Source organism: Microcaecilia unicolor, chromosome 5 (assembly GCF_901765095.1).
Source record: "Microcaecilia unicolor chromosome 5, aMicUni1.1, whole genome shotgun sequence".
In the NCBI taxonomy this organism is placed as follows: Eukaryota; Metazoa; Chordata; class Amphibia; order Gymnophiona; family Siphonopidae; genus Microcaecilia; species Microcaecilia unicolor.
In genome coordinates this window covers 132,910,204-132,927,527 of record NC_044035.1, presented here as the reverse complement: position 1 = coordinate 132,927,527, position 17,324 = coordinate 132,910,204, and the positions used below count along the sequence as shown (strand labels likewise).

At 46.2% G+C, this 17,324-nt stretch overlaps 1 protein-coding gene across 1 annotated transcript in view; it reads left to right on the top strand.

The window, feature by feature from the left end:
• PARG (poly(ADP-ribose) glycohydrolase) overlaps window positions 1–17,324 on the top strand; it is a 496,940-nt gene that overhangs the window by 26,442 nt on the left and 453,174 nt on the right. Inside the window, exon 3 of the mRNA XM_030203287.1 lies at window positions 9,743–10,693. Coding sequence (XP_030059147.1) covers window positions 9,743–10,693 — 951 coding nt within the window. The remainder of the gene's footprint in view (window positions 1–9,742; window positions 10,694–17,324) is intronic.

Genomic DNA, 17,324 nt, shown 5'->3' with positions numbered 1-17,324 from the left:
AGTCACTAACACACTACTAGCACTGGGACTGGGGGCAGGACCAGGAGGGGGAGGAGCAAGACCCGCCAGAGGTCCCTCCTCTGACTCCTTTGAAGACACTTCTGATGAGAGACAAGAGTGAGACTGTCACAACCCCTGATCATTTATGCCATCATTCATAGATAGCCCATCGTAAGTAACCCCATGGCCAACCAATAAATACCTGGGCTGTTGTTGAGATATGCCCGCATCTCCTCCAGCCATGCCCAGCTTCTTCAATTTTTCCACCTGAAAACAAGAGGCCCACAGTTGTCATTATTGCCCCCGGGTTATATTCTGTATGGACAAAAGTGTGTGGTGGGGAGGGGGAAGGAGGTGCAGCAGCAGCCCCATAAACATTGGAAGTGCTGTCACAGGTGGGAATCAGCAGGGACAACCAGGGGAAACCCACCAATATCAGAAAAATTAGGCTTCTGCCTGGCAGCAGCCCCATAAACATTGGAAGTGCTGTCACAGGTGATTATCAGCAGGGACAACCAGGGGAAACCTACCAATGTCAGAAAAATTAGGCTTGTGCCTGGGGGGGGGGGGGGGGGGGGGGTGCACATTCCGTTTCTGAAGGGCAAGAAAACGTCAGTTTTTTTTTTAACCTCCCACAAACACAAAGAAATAAGATGCTCAGACTAAATGCACATTATGAATGTTTGTTATGTTGACAGGAGGCTACCTGTTGTCATTGTTGGCCCGATGTATGGACAATGGGGACAGGAGGGAGATAGTTGCAGTGCAACAAATGGCAGTGGGTAGGAAGGAACTTCCAGCCCTCATCCATCTTCTATGTTTCAACATTTTTATTGAAAACAGTATACAAATAGTGCAAACATCATACACAAAGCCAAGAAAATAAACAATCTCAAGCTCAATGCACGTCGAAAAATATAATCAGTCAACATATTTTAACTTTTTGTCCCAACCCCCACCCCATTCTGTCAAGACCCCCTCAAAATTCAATGATCAACATAACGATCACCCCCCATAGAGTTATGTCATATAAAGAGCTCTAAACCTAACCCCCTCCCCCCCCCCAAGGAACCTAAGGGGAAACCTTCTCAATAGCAGACTGTACTTTCATCCTTTATTAAGGAGGAGACTGCGGCCTCTAGGACTTAGGCTTTGCAAGTAAGGACCCCAAATTGCCAAAAAAACAGTTCTCTTCCTCTTTGAAAACCTAGCTTCTCTAGCCTCCCAGGATACCATCAAGTGTAACTGGTTCCTCCAGTGCCAATATGCTGGAGGGTCTTTGACCGTCCAGTACTGTAAAATGCATTTTCTCGTTATTAGGCACATCTTACGAAGCGTCAATGTCTCATAACGATTCCTCCCTCTAAAGGACCCCGACACATCCAAAATTAACTGTTCAACTGTCCCCAAGCCGGAAATCCCCAGTTGCCTCTCCCAAAAATCCCCAGAACATATGTAGTAATGTACCAGGACTCTGCCCGCATTTAAGGCAATCTGGACTATGTGTCCCGCCCATGTGCGCCAATTGAGAGGGGGCCACTTACCCTCTATAGATACATCGATATGCACATTCTCTCATGCGGGCATCTGACACTAACAGGGGTATTCTGGATACAGATTTAGTTATATCCCATGAGGTCACTGAGGAGCCCAACTCCTTTCCCCATGCTCTCTTCAAAGGCTTGTAGTCCCTGGGAGGTTGCCATCTTGATAGTTTCTTTTTTTTTATTATATCATTTTTATTGACGACCAAAATATACAAGTGACAATAGATGAAGAAAAAACATTGCATTACAAGTGTGTTCCAATAAACTGATGTACATCAACATAGTCCAACTGGCCATCTATAATTTTACTTTTCATAGTATACCCATCTAACCTCCCCCCATCCCACCTCCCACCCGCCCTCCTCCCCGCGAGCTTACCCATTCAAGATTCTACTACGAGCCATGGGGGTCAGGGTATCCCAAAACAGTAACCAACATTGTAACAGACGATCTCCCTTTGGGGATGCTAAGTCATTTATTTCCCTACGTTCTAAGGCACCTAGGGAAATCATGAGGGATCGCCATCGTGGTACCGAAGGTGGTTCCGATGAGATCCAATTCAATAGAATCGTTTTCTTTCCCATAGCAGTCGCCCTACGTAAGAATGGTAACATGCCCTTTCTTCGGTTCCCTCTCACCTTATATTTATCAAACAAGAGAGTAGGTAAGGGGCACCACTGCAACCCCCAGACAGTCGAGACAAATGCACAAAGCTGTGTCCAGAAGGCACGGACCGGAGGGCACAACCAGAACATGTGTCCCAAATGCGCCCCAGCTCCCGCACACTTAGGGCAGTCGTCCAAAGGTCTCAGGGCAGCTCTGAACGCTCTATGTGGTGAAATATATATTCTCATATTAAATTTATATTGAGATTCCTGTAGTGTCGCATCTTTAAAGGTCTTATATCCAATTGCCAAATTAGCCTGTACCATCACGCCAGTAATAGGACAGCCCAACTCTCTAGTCCAGGCCCCAGCGATCTGGTCATATGGTATCTCCGGGCAAAGCTCTTTGAGTTTGAAATGGTAAAATTTAAGAGGAACCGAAAGCTGCGCCTCCAAATCTAGCAAGTCTGTGATTTGTCTCCGTCTCTGTGAGGTCAGCGAAGTTCGGGGGAGGGAGGCAATGTAATGACTCAATTGTAAGTAGGAAAGGGCAGCCTGCGCAGGAAGTCCAACATTCTCACACAAGTCTGTGAAGGACTTACATTTGCCTTCTTTTGTTAATACTTGAAACAGGAATATTGTCCCCCCCTCCCTCCATGTCTGAAAAGTCTCAGTATCCGTGCCCACTGGAAAATCCGCATTGCCACCAATCGGTAGAAAGGGGGAAGAGTGGCACTCAAACCCTCCAGTTTTGCCCAGCCATCGCCATGTACGTCTCAGTGGCGCAAAAAGAGGGGCATATCCTTTGGCAGTAGGTGCTTTGCCCGTTGGTGCATGCAACCAATAGCTAAAATGATACTTGCTCACCAGTTTAGTTTCAGGAATAGGAAAAGAAAAATAGGATGTGCCCCTAAACCAATCTGTAAGGTGTCTCATGCAGCCCGCCACTGACATACGTTGAATACTGTGTACACCTAACCCTCCCTTATGTCTTGGAAGATACGTCTGTTTTAATGTAGCCCTGGGCCTTTTCCCGTTCCATAGATATCTAGCTAAGAGCCTATGTAGTTTCCGCTCATCTTTGTGTAAGAAGAAGAGAGACAGTACCTGGACCACGTATAACCATTTAGGAACCAAGACCATATTGTACAACGCTACGCGCCCCCACAAAGACAGGGGAAGGCGCTGCCACATTTCTAAGGTATGCTGTGTCTCTTTCCACAAGGGGGCCAAGTTGATTTTGTAAAGTTGCGTAAGTGATGCTGGCAATTTAATCCCCAAGTAAACCAGGTGATCAGTGGTCCACTTCAACGGGAACCTTCCCCCCCAGCGTTCCCGCACTGAGAGGGGTACCGGCAGCGCCTCAGATTTCTGTGAGTTGAGTTGGAACCCCGAGTAGTATCCAAACTCTGCTATGTGGTCTAAAGCTATTTTCAGCGATGTCTGAGGATGTGTCAACACTAGGAGAATGTCGTCCGCATAAGCCAATACTTTAACATGAAGCTGTGGCAGCTGAACTCCCCCCACTTCTGGATCTTTTATGATGTTGCGCAACAGGGGCTCCAAATAAATCAAAAACAGGAGTGGGGATAGGGGACAACCCTGTCTTGTGCCCCGTCTTACCAAAAAACGTGGAGTACACACTCCATTCACTAGGACTCTGGCCCCAGGATCTGTATATAATGTATCTATGGCATGTAAATACCACCCTGACAACCCTATGTATTTAAGTGTCTGGAAGAGGTAGTCCCAATTTACTTGGTCAAATGCTTTAGTAGCGTCCAGGCCTGCCAACAATAATGGGTGACCCGTAGCTTCAGCGTGCGCCACCGCCATCAAGGCCCTACGGACGTTTAGACCTGGGTGCCTCCCTCGCACAAACCCCACCTGGTGGTCTCCCACTAAGGCCGGAAGATGTATGGCCAGCCTATCAGCAAGGACTTTAGCTAGAATTTTTACATCTACGTTGAGAAGGGATATTGGCCGGTAAGACCCTGGCAAGTCAGTTGGCTTACCCGGCTTCGGGATAAGAACAATTAAAGCGTCATTCGAGTCCCTGGGCAGCCTCCCCACTGCCACCGCCGTCTCAAGGTGAAGCGTCAGGGGGACACTCAGTTGGGTCGACAGTAATTTATAATATTCTGTAGAGAACCCATCCAGGCCCGGAGATTTTCCCAAAGATAAACCCTTGATCGTTTGTTGAATCTCCCGGGCCTGGAGGGGAGCATTCAACTGATCTCTAACTGCGGGGGGCAGCACCGGGAGGCCTGCATCTCTCAAATAATCATCTAATTGTGGTCCCCCCTGCTGCGCTTCCGGTTGGTACACTCGGGAAAAATAATCTCGAAATATGGTCAATATATCTTTAGGGCAAGATTTACGGGAGCCATCAGGTGCTAACACTGTAGAGATGAATGTCTTCTCTGACCAAGCCTTTGCGACTTTGGCTAGCAATTTCCCAGGTCTGTTACCCAATTTGAAATAGTGATATTTACGACTAAAAGCTTGCTTCTTAGCACGTTCGTGGAGTAGTGAGTCTAGAGCCACTTGTGCCGCAATCACACTATCGTAATTTGTCTGGGTTCTACAGCGTATGTGTGCACGTTTGGCTTGTTGGTATTTTCGCTCTAGTAAAAGTATACCTTGGGAGATCTTTTTATGTCTTGCACTTAATAAGTAACTAATAATTTCCCCTCTCATGACTGCTTTAGAGGTTTCCCAGAATAATGTCGGATTATCTTTATGGGCTACATTATCAGATTCAAACAAGTTCCATTTTTGTACTAGAAAATTGCCAAAGTCTCTATCCCCAGCTAAGTAGGATGGAAACCTCCAGGACTTAAATCTGTCCACATTGTGTCCCAGTGCTATGTCGGCCCAAACTGGAGTGTGATCTGAGATCGCCATAGGTGCCATGTCTGTATTAATTACCCGAGAAAAAAGCGATGTGGAAACCAAAAGGTAGTCTATACGGGACCAGGTTTTATGGGCCTTCGACAGGTGAGTATAATCCCGCCTCTGTGGGAATAGTAACCTCCAGGGGTCCACTAGGTCCATTAATTTGCAAAGATAAGGCAATCCTTTGCTGCGGGGTAGTGCACTCCATGCCCCAACCGTCGAGCGGTCAAGGTCCGGATCAAGCACCTGGTTAAAATCTCCCGCTACAATCCAAGGGGCCGTATCATATTTAAGACCTAGATTTATCAGAGTCTGGAAAAAGTCTGCGTCATATTCCTGTCCCATAATGTTAAGATGGAGCAGGACATATCTTCCCTTTGGGTCTTGTCCTATTAATTTAGAAGTACATGGGAGCCCTCTCCTAATCAGTATGGCCACTCCTCCCCGCCTAGCTCCGGAAGAGGAGTAATAACACTCCCCCACCCATTGTTGGCGCAGCTTTCGGTGTTCCTCATCTGAGAGTTTAGTCTCTTGTAGGCAGACTATGGAAGCCTTTAGGCGCTTCAGGTGTGCTAAAATTTTGGATCTCTTAATTGGAGAAGTAATCCCAGCCACATTCCAGGTCACTAATCTTAAAGGTTCAGTCAGGACAATCCCCCAAAATTACCAAATTAACATATAACAAAGCGAACATAATGCCCCGGTTGCCCAGCCCCAATCAAAGGCACCTTATATCAAACAACACAGAGATATACCATGTTTTACCTAAACCCACAGCTCGTCTTTGTTCCCCATCATCATTCTGCTCGCCCCTACTTCTATTCCCTCCCACCCCACCCCTCTTTATCGCCCCCCCCTGCCCTCCCCCCATCTGCCCCCCACTAACCGTCTGGCCTATCTTACCCACTTCACTCCGTTCCAGTGAGTACAGAAGGCAGAGGTCTAGATGCCATAGGAACCCCGCCCTTCTTTCAATTTAAGAATGTTACATAGACAGTGTCTCACATATCCCAGAAAACCGCAAAGCTCACAGTACAGGATAGGTGGATATCTTCCTCGTCCGGCCCATTCCTGAACCGTTCTGCCATGTGTCTCCGGTCTGCCATCTTGTTCACCATTCAACTCAGTCTCACTCTTTTGTCACAGTCAATTGTCATCTTTAACAATCTAACAGAAACTTTCTGGAACTCAATCAAATTAGGAATCCAACCGGTAACCGCCAACCACGTACACCATCCACATACTGCATGGTCAAACCATCTAATGAATAGATTAGGGATTCCCCCAGGATCAGGTCTGATGATGATTTAACCACTCCGCTACAGCTTCTGGTGTAGTATAAGCTGTCCAGGTTCCGTTCTCCAGGATTTTCAGCGTTGCTGGATATTGCAGAGTGAATTTAAACTTTTTTTCCACCAGGCAGGTGCAAACCGTGGAAAAAGCTCGTCGTTGCGCTGCCAAGGCCGCAGAGTAATCCTGAAAGATACGAATTAAAGTCCCATCATACTTTGTAGTTTCCCTGCAGTTTTTATACTGTCGCAATATTGCCGCTTTTTGAGCATAACAGTGAAACTTTGCTATCACCACTCTGGGCCTCGATTCTCTTGTTGGTCTAGGTCCTACGCGATGTGCCCGTTCAATTCGGATCGCTCGGCCTTCTCCCGCCTCTGGGAAGTGCGCCTGCAGCCATGTCTCCAATGTACGTTTTAAATCCTTATCTGCCAAAGATTCTGCAAACCCCACAAATCTAAGATTATCGCGGCGCGAGCGATTTTCCAAATCTTCTACTCGCTGCACGTTCTCCTGGACCAGGCGTTGTAGTCTTTCTAGCTCCCCCGAGTTATTTTGTTGACCATCTTCTACCTCCGCAACCCGAGCCTCCAGCTCCCCGGCCCGACGTGAGAGTTCCGTCGTGAGCGCCGACAGACCCGTTATCTGGGCAGAGAGTTGATCGAATTGGGGGGCCAGTGCACCCACCACTGCTTCTGTGAGTTCTGGCAGCGTGAAATCAGAGGCCGGGCGGGAGGGTGAATTCGCCGGCGAGGCGGCCGCCATCTTGGATTCGCCAAGTCTCGGTTTCTCTTCTTTTTTCTTAGTGTTTCTTCCGGTTTGCGCCATCGCCAATCTTGTTAAATATTTGTCCATACACTGGGGGAGCGAATGTGCCCTAGATTATCAATCTTCTGGGGTCGGAGACACCTTTAAAGTTCAGTTTTCGGGCAAGGTTCCCAGCAGCAGAAAGTTCCACGTCCTTCCTAGCTCACAGCATCACGTGACCCCTCAAAATAAATCATCTTGATAGTTTCTTAAAGAGGGACGAAATAGTGGGCTCTCCCTCCCCCAAAGACCTAAAAAAATTCCTGTATCTTACCCCCCATCTGTGTTCTCAGGGGGTCTCCCATCAAGGAGGCAACATAATGCCTTATCTGTCTTATAGCAAATCTTTTACTCCAGGAGTCTCCCACCATACTTGCAAAATCCTCATCTGAGAGGGGCTGCCCATCTCCGTCCGCCAGACCTCATCCATCTTCTATATATTCTCCTCCATCCAGGTCTTGGAAAGAACCTCTTTACATTGGTGGAGATGAACTGGGCTAACCACAGGACATCCATATCAAAGAAGGTTGGCTTACGCTTGCAGGGACCCTGCATAGCCATCTCTTCTCAAAGACATGCATGCACAAACATGTCTTAACATGTATTGTTGACAGCGTAAGACACACATATTGTGGACATGTCATGTTATTTGACAGCTCCCTGAAGCTACTGACAGCTCCAGACCACCTGTTAAATTTTGTCCATTAAATGTGATCGGTCCTTTATGCGCATCACCCATAAACTGCTGTACATTGTGCTTTGAACCAGTTTCAGTGCGAACCAGGTAATTGGCATACATTTGCATAGGATTTCTGTTGTATGTTAATGTTAACGGGAATGACCTCACTGTACTCCTTTGTTCATTAATATATATATATATATATAAAAAAAAAAAAGACGCGCGTGTTTATTTGTCCATCCATGTCCGAACTCCTCCAGCCCCTGAAGAGCTACAGCCACCAAACCCAGCATACAGACTGTACCTGCCATTGCTGAGGTTATTGTGTAGTTTTGAAGTGATTTAGTTCAGGGGGCACTCAGGGGAGGGGGAGCAATACCTCCATCCATTAAATGAATAGGCTGCAGGTTGGAAAGTTCTTTCTTACTGTTGCTAAGTGACAAATGCTTGGGACAAAGTGAGGGCTCTGAGACTGGTGGGCAGAAACACTGACAGCAGCTGTGCAGTTGTCCCTTTCTAATTCTCTAACACATTCTTTCCTAATAATTTCAGTACAAGGGAGGTTCAGAGACTGGTGGCAACAGGGTAGGGAGAAAGTATTGGGGTCAGACTGGAAAGTGTGTGTCCATGAATTCATTACCCACCAGGGGAACATTCCTCGAGAAAGGCGGGAAACTGAATTTCAATATGCCCTTGAAAAGAAGGCTGTGTTTTGACAGGAAAATGGTAAAAGCCAATGGCAGGCACTTGCTAGATTGAAAGAAGAAAATCAACCTAAACAAATTGGTCAGAAAAAAAAAGTTAGTGCTAGGTAGGGATCCAGTCTCCACATTTTCTGATTTAAGGGTGTATTAAACTCAATGTCAATGTCACCCTTTCTCACAAACCAGTCAGCAAAAAACCCCAGTCACACTTGGCCGTTCTCTCACACCCCAACTCACACTTACCGATTTTTAATGCAGAACTCCACAAAACATCCCACTCATACTCACACACCCCTCAGCAAAACAACAGCAATAGTTATCACACACCCCAGAGGAGCACACCTCCTTGCACACTCGCACACCACAGACTAGCACACCCCCACTCATCCGTTCTCACAGACACCTCAGCAAAACGCCCCCACCCACACACCCCTCAGCAAAACACTCGCAGTTCTCACACTCCCCTCAGCAAAACACTCCTACTCACACTCAACCATTCTCGCACACGTCTGAGCAGAAACCCCCCCACTCAGACACTCTTCACCAGTACACCCCCATTCATACTCATTCATTCTCACACTTGCCCCTCAGCAGTACACCCCCACTCACACATTCTCACACCTCCCCTCAACAGTACAACGCCATAGTAGCATACCCTCACTCACACTCACCCATTCTATCATACCCATTTACACTCACTCTCAGCAGTACACCCCCACTCAGCCATTTTCACACACTCCTCAGCACTGTCAGTTTTAAGACTTGCTTAAAGTAGAATGTATTTAAAGCAGACCATAGTTTTTAGGCCAGTCATGGATCCAGATACGAACTAGTTTTTCTGTCAAGGGCGGTTGAAAGTACAATGGAAAATGAAATACGGCTTGCAGATCAGCAAAAAAGGCAGGCTAAACTAAGAGTTGATGAAACACCAGTTGAAAATCAAAGGTGACTTGAGCACCAAAGGGAAAGGCAAGCTCAAAATCTGCTGTTTAAATGAGCAGTATTGTCTTGGTCCTGTAATTGAGTACAAAAGTCCAATTTGATCTACCCATTTTGATCTGTATAAAAATTCTGACTGCCAAAAATGTCAGTAATTGAGACTGCTATATATTCAGCTTTCATAAATAACAGATCAGATTATTTTCTTTTGGTGTGTTTGGTTCTTGATATAAATTTTCAGTCATAACCTCTGCTTTTTTTTTCTTTTTGCAGTTTACAGAGTAGCAGTAATAATTTTGAATCGGAGCCCAGGATGAGTTCTGTTAAAGATAGTTTTTGTGACTCTAATCAGAGTGAGACATCGACTCTTTTCCAGCAACCTGACATAAGATCACCTATCCAAAGTACTAAACTTTTAACTGGACCTCTGTTGGAGATCCCTTCTGAAAGTGAAACAGGAGGAGTGAACAGCCAACAACCTTCAGATACCAAATCAGTTAAAGGAACTTCATCAATGGACCAACAGATCATCAAAAGTGAGGAACATCTTGATAAATTTGCCATGAGATTCTCTTCAGGGATAACTAATACGTTGCCTGTATCACAACCAGCTGCGAACAATACAACAGTAGCAGAGGTCTCTTCGGCTAGCTTACAGCATTCTAAGAACTGCGGCCCAGGGTACCTTGTAAATTCAGGCATAGATAAGGAAGATGTGGTTCTAGAGAGCCCACTTTCAGATGCTGCGGAGGATTCTGGATCTAGCTTTGATAGTAACTGGAACAAATGCCATAGCAGTTCAGCAGAATCTCCTATTACCATGGAGAAAGATAGTGAACCTGGGTCTCCAATGGATATAGATACCTCAAATAGCTTCCAGGGTTCAGTGGCAAAGGAAGACTATAGTTCCATTCCTGATGGCAAGGAGGATGTTGATTTTCTAGTAGCTGAAAATGAATCTTCCAAAATTCTGCCACATGCTGCTGAAAAGGCCAAGTTTACAAAATCAAGTTTCTTTTCCAAAGGTGCTGGAATTAGCATTACCTGTGGAGACACAATGGTTCTTGGCCAAGAGAATGAAATGGACATAGTACCTCAGGAGAGAGAGAGACCTGGGGTTTCTTCTGATATCTCTTCAGAATGCAAGAGTGCCAGGCATTGTGGGAAGAAGGACTCAAAAATCACAGATTTCTTCAGAGGAGCTCCCAAATCTGAGCAAAAAAGGTAAATTTTATTAACTTCCTGTCATTGCACGTTTGCGCTCTCTTTTTTATTATTTTTTTATAGAGTTAATGGTAAGTACTGTACCAGTATCGGGGCCAGTCCAAGGCCGTCTGATACCCCAGGCAAACCTTTTGTCATATCCCCCTCCCCCAAGGTCAGCTCAGAACTCTAGCTCTTCCTCCCACCTATAATCTAATAGTCCAGCATCTTCCCTTTTTATTCTGTTTCTTACATCCCCCTTTCCTTCTGGGCCTCCTGCTGCCATTGCCACCCTACCACCTCCTGGGCATGAAGCTGTAAGAAGTCTGAACATCGTTTAAGGTCTTTGAATACAAGCCCTGCATTGTCTTGTCCCTCCCCTTCTGACAGGAAGCTCACATTGTGGGAAGGGGAAGGAGAATAGGACACAATAGCAGCTTGAGCGTGGGCCTGTGTTTTAACACCCTGCGCAACACTTGGTGCTTTGGGCCTTGGGGGGGGGGGGTAAGGTGGTGGCTGCTGGCCTGTCAAGTAGGAGGCATCCTCTTGCCACAGAGGCCTTCTCCTCCTCAATTTTGCTTCCCTAGGCAAGTGCCTAATCTGACATGGCAGGACAGGCCCTGATAGTGTCCAGATACTATCTTCCTTGGACGAGGAGATCTTCACAGCTGACCAACATCCCTCCAGTTGTTGTGTTTTTGGTTGAAGTGAACCAAACTGATCACAAAAGGAGGGTGCAGTATTAAAACTTGTTATTCCTGCCATGCCTATTGTATAGTTGAGCAGCTCTTCTATTAATATGTTTCTTGTTAATGCCTATAATGTAAGGGCGTTAACAAGAAACCATCTGTCTGTACATTGGGCATGATAACAGTATGATTCTTGCTTTGAAAAGTACAGGGTCTAAGAGGTTGGTAATTTTTTAGATCTTTGATTTGCAGACCACTTTGCAAGGCAACCACTTTTAGAAAAAGGTCTCTCCTGTTCTAGTAACCTCCAGATTTGTGTCCATTGACCTCTATAAGAAAAATAGAATGTTTTCTGGTATGAATGGTTTGCTTTTCTGTGATTTTAATGGCGTTCCTTTCTAAGATTTGATTTTATTGTACTTTGCTTGAATTATTTTGTAAAAAAGGCGATTTCAACAAATCTGAGTAAACCATAAACCAACTTCTGGCTTTAAAGTTAACTTTGTTAGTGACCTGTTCCTCTTCTGGAGGGGTTCAGAGTCACAGTGAGGAAGAAGAATTGTGGCATACAAAAGTAGGAGACAGTGAGTGAAAGAATAAAGCAGTAGGTGATGGAATTTTGTGAGATAAAAGACTGCAGAAATTCTTTGGAATTAAGGAACCTGTTCAGAAGAAATGTATGTGTCTACATATGGTGATTTGAAGATGGACAAGAGAGAGTTGTGCTGTGATGGTAAAAATGATGGGAGATGACTATATAAGTGGAGTAAATATGTGGAAAAAAGAAGATGGTATATGGAAATATATTTAAAACAAGATGAGACCCACAGGTTCCAGCTAAAGTTGGATAGATAGGGCTAAAATAAGTTGCATGGTTTATAAATGCTACCAAAGATTTAAGAGTAAGCTTTTTTTCTGTAATAATGTGTAAAGGGCATAAAAAGTCTCTAAAAAGCTTCTTCCACAATGAGGATAATTTTTATAAAAGTATTTTTTCATGTGTATTGTCAATATATACACATAAAAGGCCTCTTAGAAAATTAACCTGTGCATATAAGTATGCTTGATGACAAAAAACACATAGATGTAAGCGTGCCCTGGGTTGGAGTTTGGACAGAGCATAGGTACAGTTGGGTTTTATGCATGTACTTTCTAAAATATGCATATACATTTACATCTGCTTTTGAGCTGGTGTAAATGTACACAGGTTCATTTTATGTGTGATTTCTGCAGGAATTGTTCTTGTATTTTAAGACACGTGGAGGGGCATAATCGAACGCGAACGCCTATCTCCATGGGCGTCTATGTCCGAAAACGGGTACGTGAAGAGGCGGGACAGACCGTATTTTCGAAAAAATGGACGTTTTTCAGCTGGGCGTTTTTTTTTTTTTTTTTTAGCTCAAAAACGTCCTAATCCGCGCCATTTGGTCGTGGGAGGGGCCACAATTCGTAGTACACTCGCCCCCCTGATATGCCAGGACACCAACTGGGCACCCTAGAGGTCAGTGTGGTGGACTTCAGAAACAGCTCCCACATGCATAGCTCCCTTACGGGTGCTGAGCCCCCAAAACCCACTACCCAGCCAGGACACCAACTGGGCACCCTAGAGGTCAGTGCGGTGGACTTCAGAAACAGCTCCCACATGCATAGCTCCCTTACCATGGGTGCTGAGCCCCCAACCCCCTCCCCCAAAACCCACTACCCACAAATGTACAACACTACCATAGCTCTTAGGGGGTGAAGGGGGCACCTACATGTGGGTACAGTGGGTTTTGGAGGCCTCCCATTTACCAGAGGGAAAAGCACCATGGGAGTAGAGCCTACCAACTACCAACATCGTGAGCATTTACCACAAGCTAGTGGAATCATGGAGCCCAATACCCTACACCCACCATAATGCATTGCTGATGTGACTCTGCAGTGCGCATAACAGAAAAGGTGTCACACTCACCCGAGAGCCACATCAGAACCAGGGAAAGGCTGTCACAGGATAGAACACATTCTGCTGTCATGGAGGTGGGTACGGCATTTGAGGCTGGCATACAGGTTGGAAAAAAAGTTTTTAAAGTTTTTTTTTTTTTTTTTGGTGGGAGGGGGTTAGTGACCCACTGGGGGAGTCCAGGGAGGTCATCCCTGATTCCCTCCAGTGGTCATCTGTGCAGTTGGGGCACTTTTTTGGGACTTGTTCATGAAAAAAAAGGGTCCAAAAAAAGTGACCCAAAATCACGGTAAAAACGCCTTTTTTTTTTTTTTTTTTGATTATCAGCTAAAGATGCCCATCGCTCCTCGGCCGATAACCATGCCCCAGTTCTGCCTTTACCACGCCTCCGACACGCCCCCGTCAACTTTACCCGTTTCTGCGACGGATTGCAGTTGGAAACGTCCAAAATCGGCTTTCGATTATACCGATTTGGGTGCCTACGGGAGAAAGACGCCCATCTCCCGATTTGGGTCGCAATATAGGCGTTTTTCTCTTTCGATTATAAGCAGGATAGGCATCTAAGTGTTATTATAAATCAGACTACAAATAAGGCACCTTGCTCTTCACACAGAGGATAATTTTATAAAAGGTTGCATATAGAGATGGCTGAAAAAATGGAGGAGTAGCTGTGTATATGAAAAACGGTTTTAAAGTGGCAGTAGTGAAGTGGGCTTGGAGATTATCTTTGAAAAAGATGATGGAACTTCATCCACTTAGGTGTTTATGACCTCCAACTCAAACAGAAATTGGACTGAGACCTTGTCATGGATATTCAAAAGTTGAGAATGAGAAAGGAGGTGTTAGTGCAGGGAGTTTGTCTGCCTGATCTGGATTGGAATATCGTACCTACAGAATTAGAAAGCATTGGAGAGATCAAGGAGAGGCAACTAGATCTGGTACTCATAAATGGAGAAAGTCTGTTTAATGTCTGAGTGGGTACTCACCCTGGGCAAAAGTTATCATCACACCATGTGGTTTGATATAAGGGCTAAAAGTGGTGTCCAGACACACAAAACTTAGAGCCAGATGCACTAAAGTAGTCGTTAGAGCCGTTCCCTACCGAATGTGGAAAAAGAAGCCAGCAGATCAATATAACATCAGAAAGATTTTATTGATGATACCACATGTAAACAAACTGCCCGACATAGGCCATGTTTCGCCCACCAAGGGCTGCGTCAGGGGCTAATTTGAAACCTTCTGAAAGGAGCAACTCTAAAAACGGAAAACTTGTGGTGTTTAATAGATTGGAAAAAACCAGCGCATACAGCAGATGCCTAAAATGACTTGAAACGGAGGCTATACTCACTGTGACTCTTAACACAACGCAAGCAGATGCACTGCACTGCTTTTTTTTTTTTTCCAGGTTTGGGGAAGACCAGTAATGGATCTCATGGCCATGGCTTGCAATGCCAAAGTTCCCCAGTTCTTCAGCCGCAAACGGCAGCCAGGATCCACAGGATTGGACACTCTTCTCTAGCCATGGCCGGAACAACAGCTACTGTGTGTTTTTCCTCCATGGCCTCTGATAGGGAGAGTTCTTTGCCGCATAGGATGGCATCGTGGGCCGGTCGTTCTAGAGGTCCCAGACTGGCCCCGACGGCCGTGGTATGCGGATCTTGTTTGAGCACTCTCGGAGCCACCATTGCGACTTCCGGTGACTCCCGATCTGCTGCATCAAGGGCCAGTTCAGATGGAAAATCTCTCCCGCTTTGGTTTTACGGCCTTGCTATTGAGAGGCGGCAGCTGAGGAAGAATGGATTTTCAGGACCAGTCATTGCCACTCTTTTGGGGGCACAGAAGCAGTCTACTTCAGCAGCGTTCGCGCGAGTGTGGAAAGCTTTCTCGGCGTGGTGTGCTTTGCATGCTGAATCGCCTTTTCGGGCGGACATTCCGGTTATTCTGGAGTTCCTTCAGGATGGTCTTCAACAGGGATTGGCATATAATTCCCTTCGAGTGCAGGTGGTCATGCTAGCTTGTTTTAGGGGCAAACTGGACGGTTCCTCTTTAGCAGCTCACTCTGATGTGGTCCATTTCCTACGCAGGGCTCTTCGTCTTCGGCCTCCTCTGCGGCAGCCGTGCCCAGCGTGGCATTTGAATGTGGAACTGCGAGCCCTCCAGGTCCCACCGTTTGAGCCGTTGAATAAGGTTTCTGAGAAGGATTTAACACTTAAGACAGTGTTTTTGGTGGCCATTGCTTCGGCTAGGAGGATTTCTGAAATTCAGGCTTTGTCTTGCAGAGATCCTTTTTTGCAGTTTTCTGAAGCAGGGGTGTCGATCCGGACGGTGCTGTCGTTTCTACCTAAAGTGGTTTCGGCTTTCCATGTCAATCAGGCGGTTTCTCTTCTGTCTTTTTGAAGAGAGGATTATTCGGGGGAGTTTGCCTCGCTACGTTTCCTGGACGTGCGGAGAGCCATGTTTCTGTACTTGTAGATCTCTAATGAGTTTCAACGCTCTGATCATCTCTTTGTGCTCTTGTCAGGATCGAAAAGAGGTGAGGCGGCTTCTATGGCTTCCATTGCTCGCTGGATTAGGGAAGCCATTGGTGCGGCGTATCTGCTACAAGGGCAGGCGTCTCCAGTGGCCCTGAAGGCGCATTCTACTCGGGCACAGGCGGCTTCTTTGGCGGAGGCATCGACCTTATCTCTGGAAGAGATTTGTCGGGCAGCTATTTGGGCGTCCCGTCATACTTTTGCGAAGCATTACAGGCTAGATGTGTCTGCTCGGAAGGATGCGAGTTTTGGGGCGGGAGTGTTTGGCGCGGGGAGCATCGGCTTCCCACCCTACTTAAGGAATGCTTTGTTACATCCCACTAGTTCCTGGATTCATCTGCTGCAAGTGACAAGGAAGGTAAAATTATGTCTCTCCTGATAATTTTCTTTCCTTTAACGCAAAAGATGAATCCAGGATCCCTCCCTAGTTCAGCCGACGGTTTTTTCATTTTCCGCGCAGTCTGGCTATTTTTTCCTTCCGGGTTCTCTTTTGCAGAGTTCAGACATATGGGAACACGGAAAGGATTCCAATTTCTGGATCAAGTTGCAGTTATTTCGAAGTTCTTATTTGGTTCTCTGTTTTTCATAGTGAGGATGGTTTCTGGTTGTTATTGGTTTCATATTTTTGGCCTTGGCAAATGCTTACGAATGACATACTAACTAGGGAAGGAGCTGGCTGTCTGGCATCACTGCCTTTGGTTTGTTTATCTCTATCTCCACCTGCTGGTAGGCGGACTTAACCCACTAGTTCCTGGATTCATCTTCTGTGTTAAAGGAAAGAAAATTATCAGGTGAGACATAATTTTACCATCCCACTTCAACCTACCCAACTCCTTAAATACTCTACTAAGTTTCCCCTGATTGTTTAACCCATTCACATTCCATGTTCCCACCAACAGCGTGCCACCTTTCTCCCAGCCCTCCCTCCACCCCTTGTCCCCTCGCCTTCCCCTCAAGCGTTCTCTGCCCTCCCCCCCGGTCTCAACCCTTCCCCCCCTCTGCCTCCCTTTTACCCCCACCCCTTACCCATCCTCCCCAACCCTCTCCTCCCCTGTAACTGATCTTCCTGGCAGAAAATCAGCCATCTCCCTAGGAATCCACACACTCTTCCGGAACTTTAACCTTTCCAACACTAGTCCCTGTCCCTCCCATCTCCCCATTTATAGCCGCATTTCTTGCATTCAAACCTCCCACACTCCACCCCCCCAGCTCCCCCACTGATTCAAGCAATTCACCACTAGTCCACACAACTCTGCGTTCCTTCAGGAAGCTTGCTTGTCAGAAGTCTTCCCTCTATTCACCACTTTCTGCCATACCGAATCCGTTCTGGGTTCTCCAGCGGTCTCCCGCACCTCCATCTGAGCTGGAACATCTCTGCACTCCAAGTAACGCAACGCTGACCATGCCTCATCTGGAGTCTTGACCTTGCGCGATTTGCCATCCACTGTTAGCCACATCCCAAATGGGAAGAGCCACTTATACTTAATCCCTTT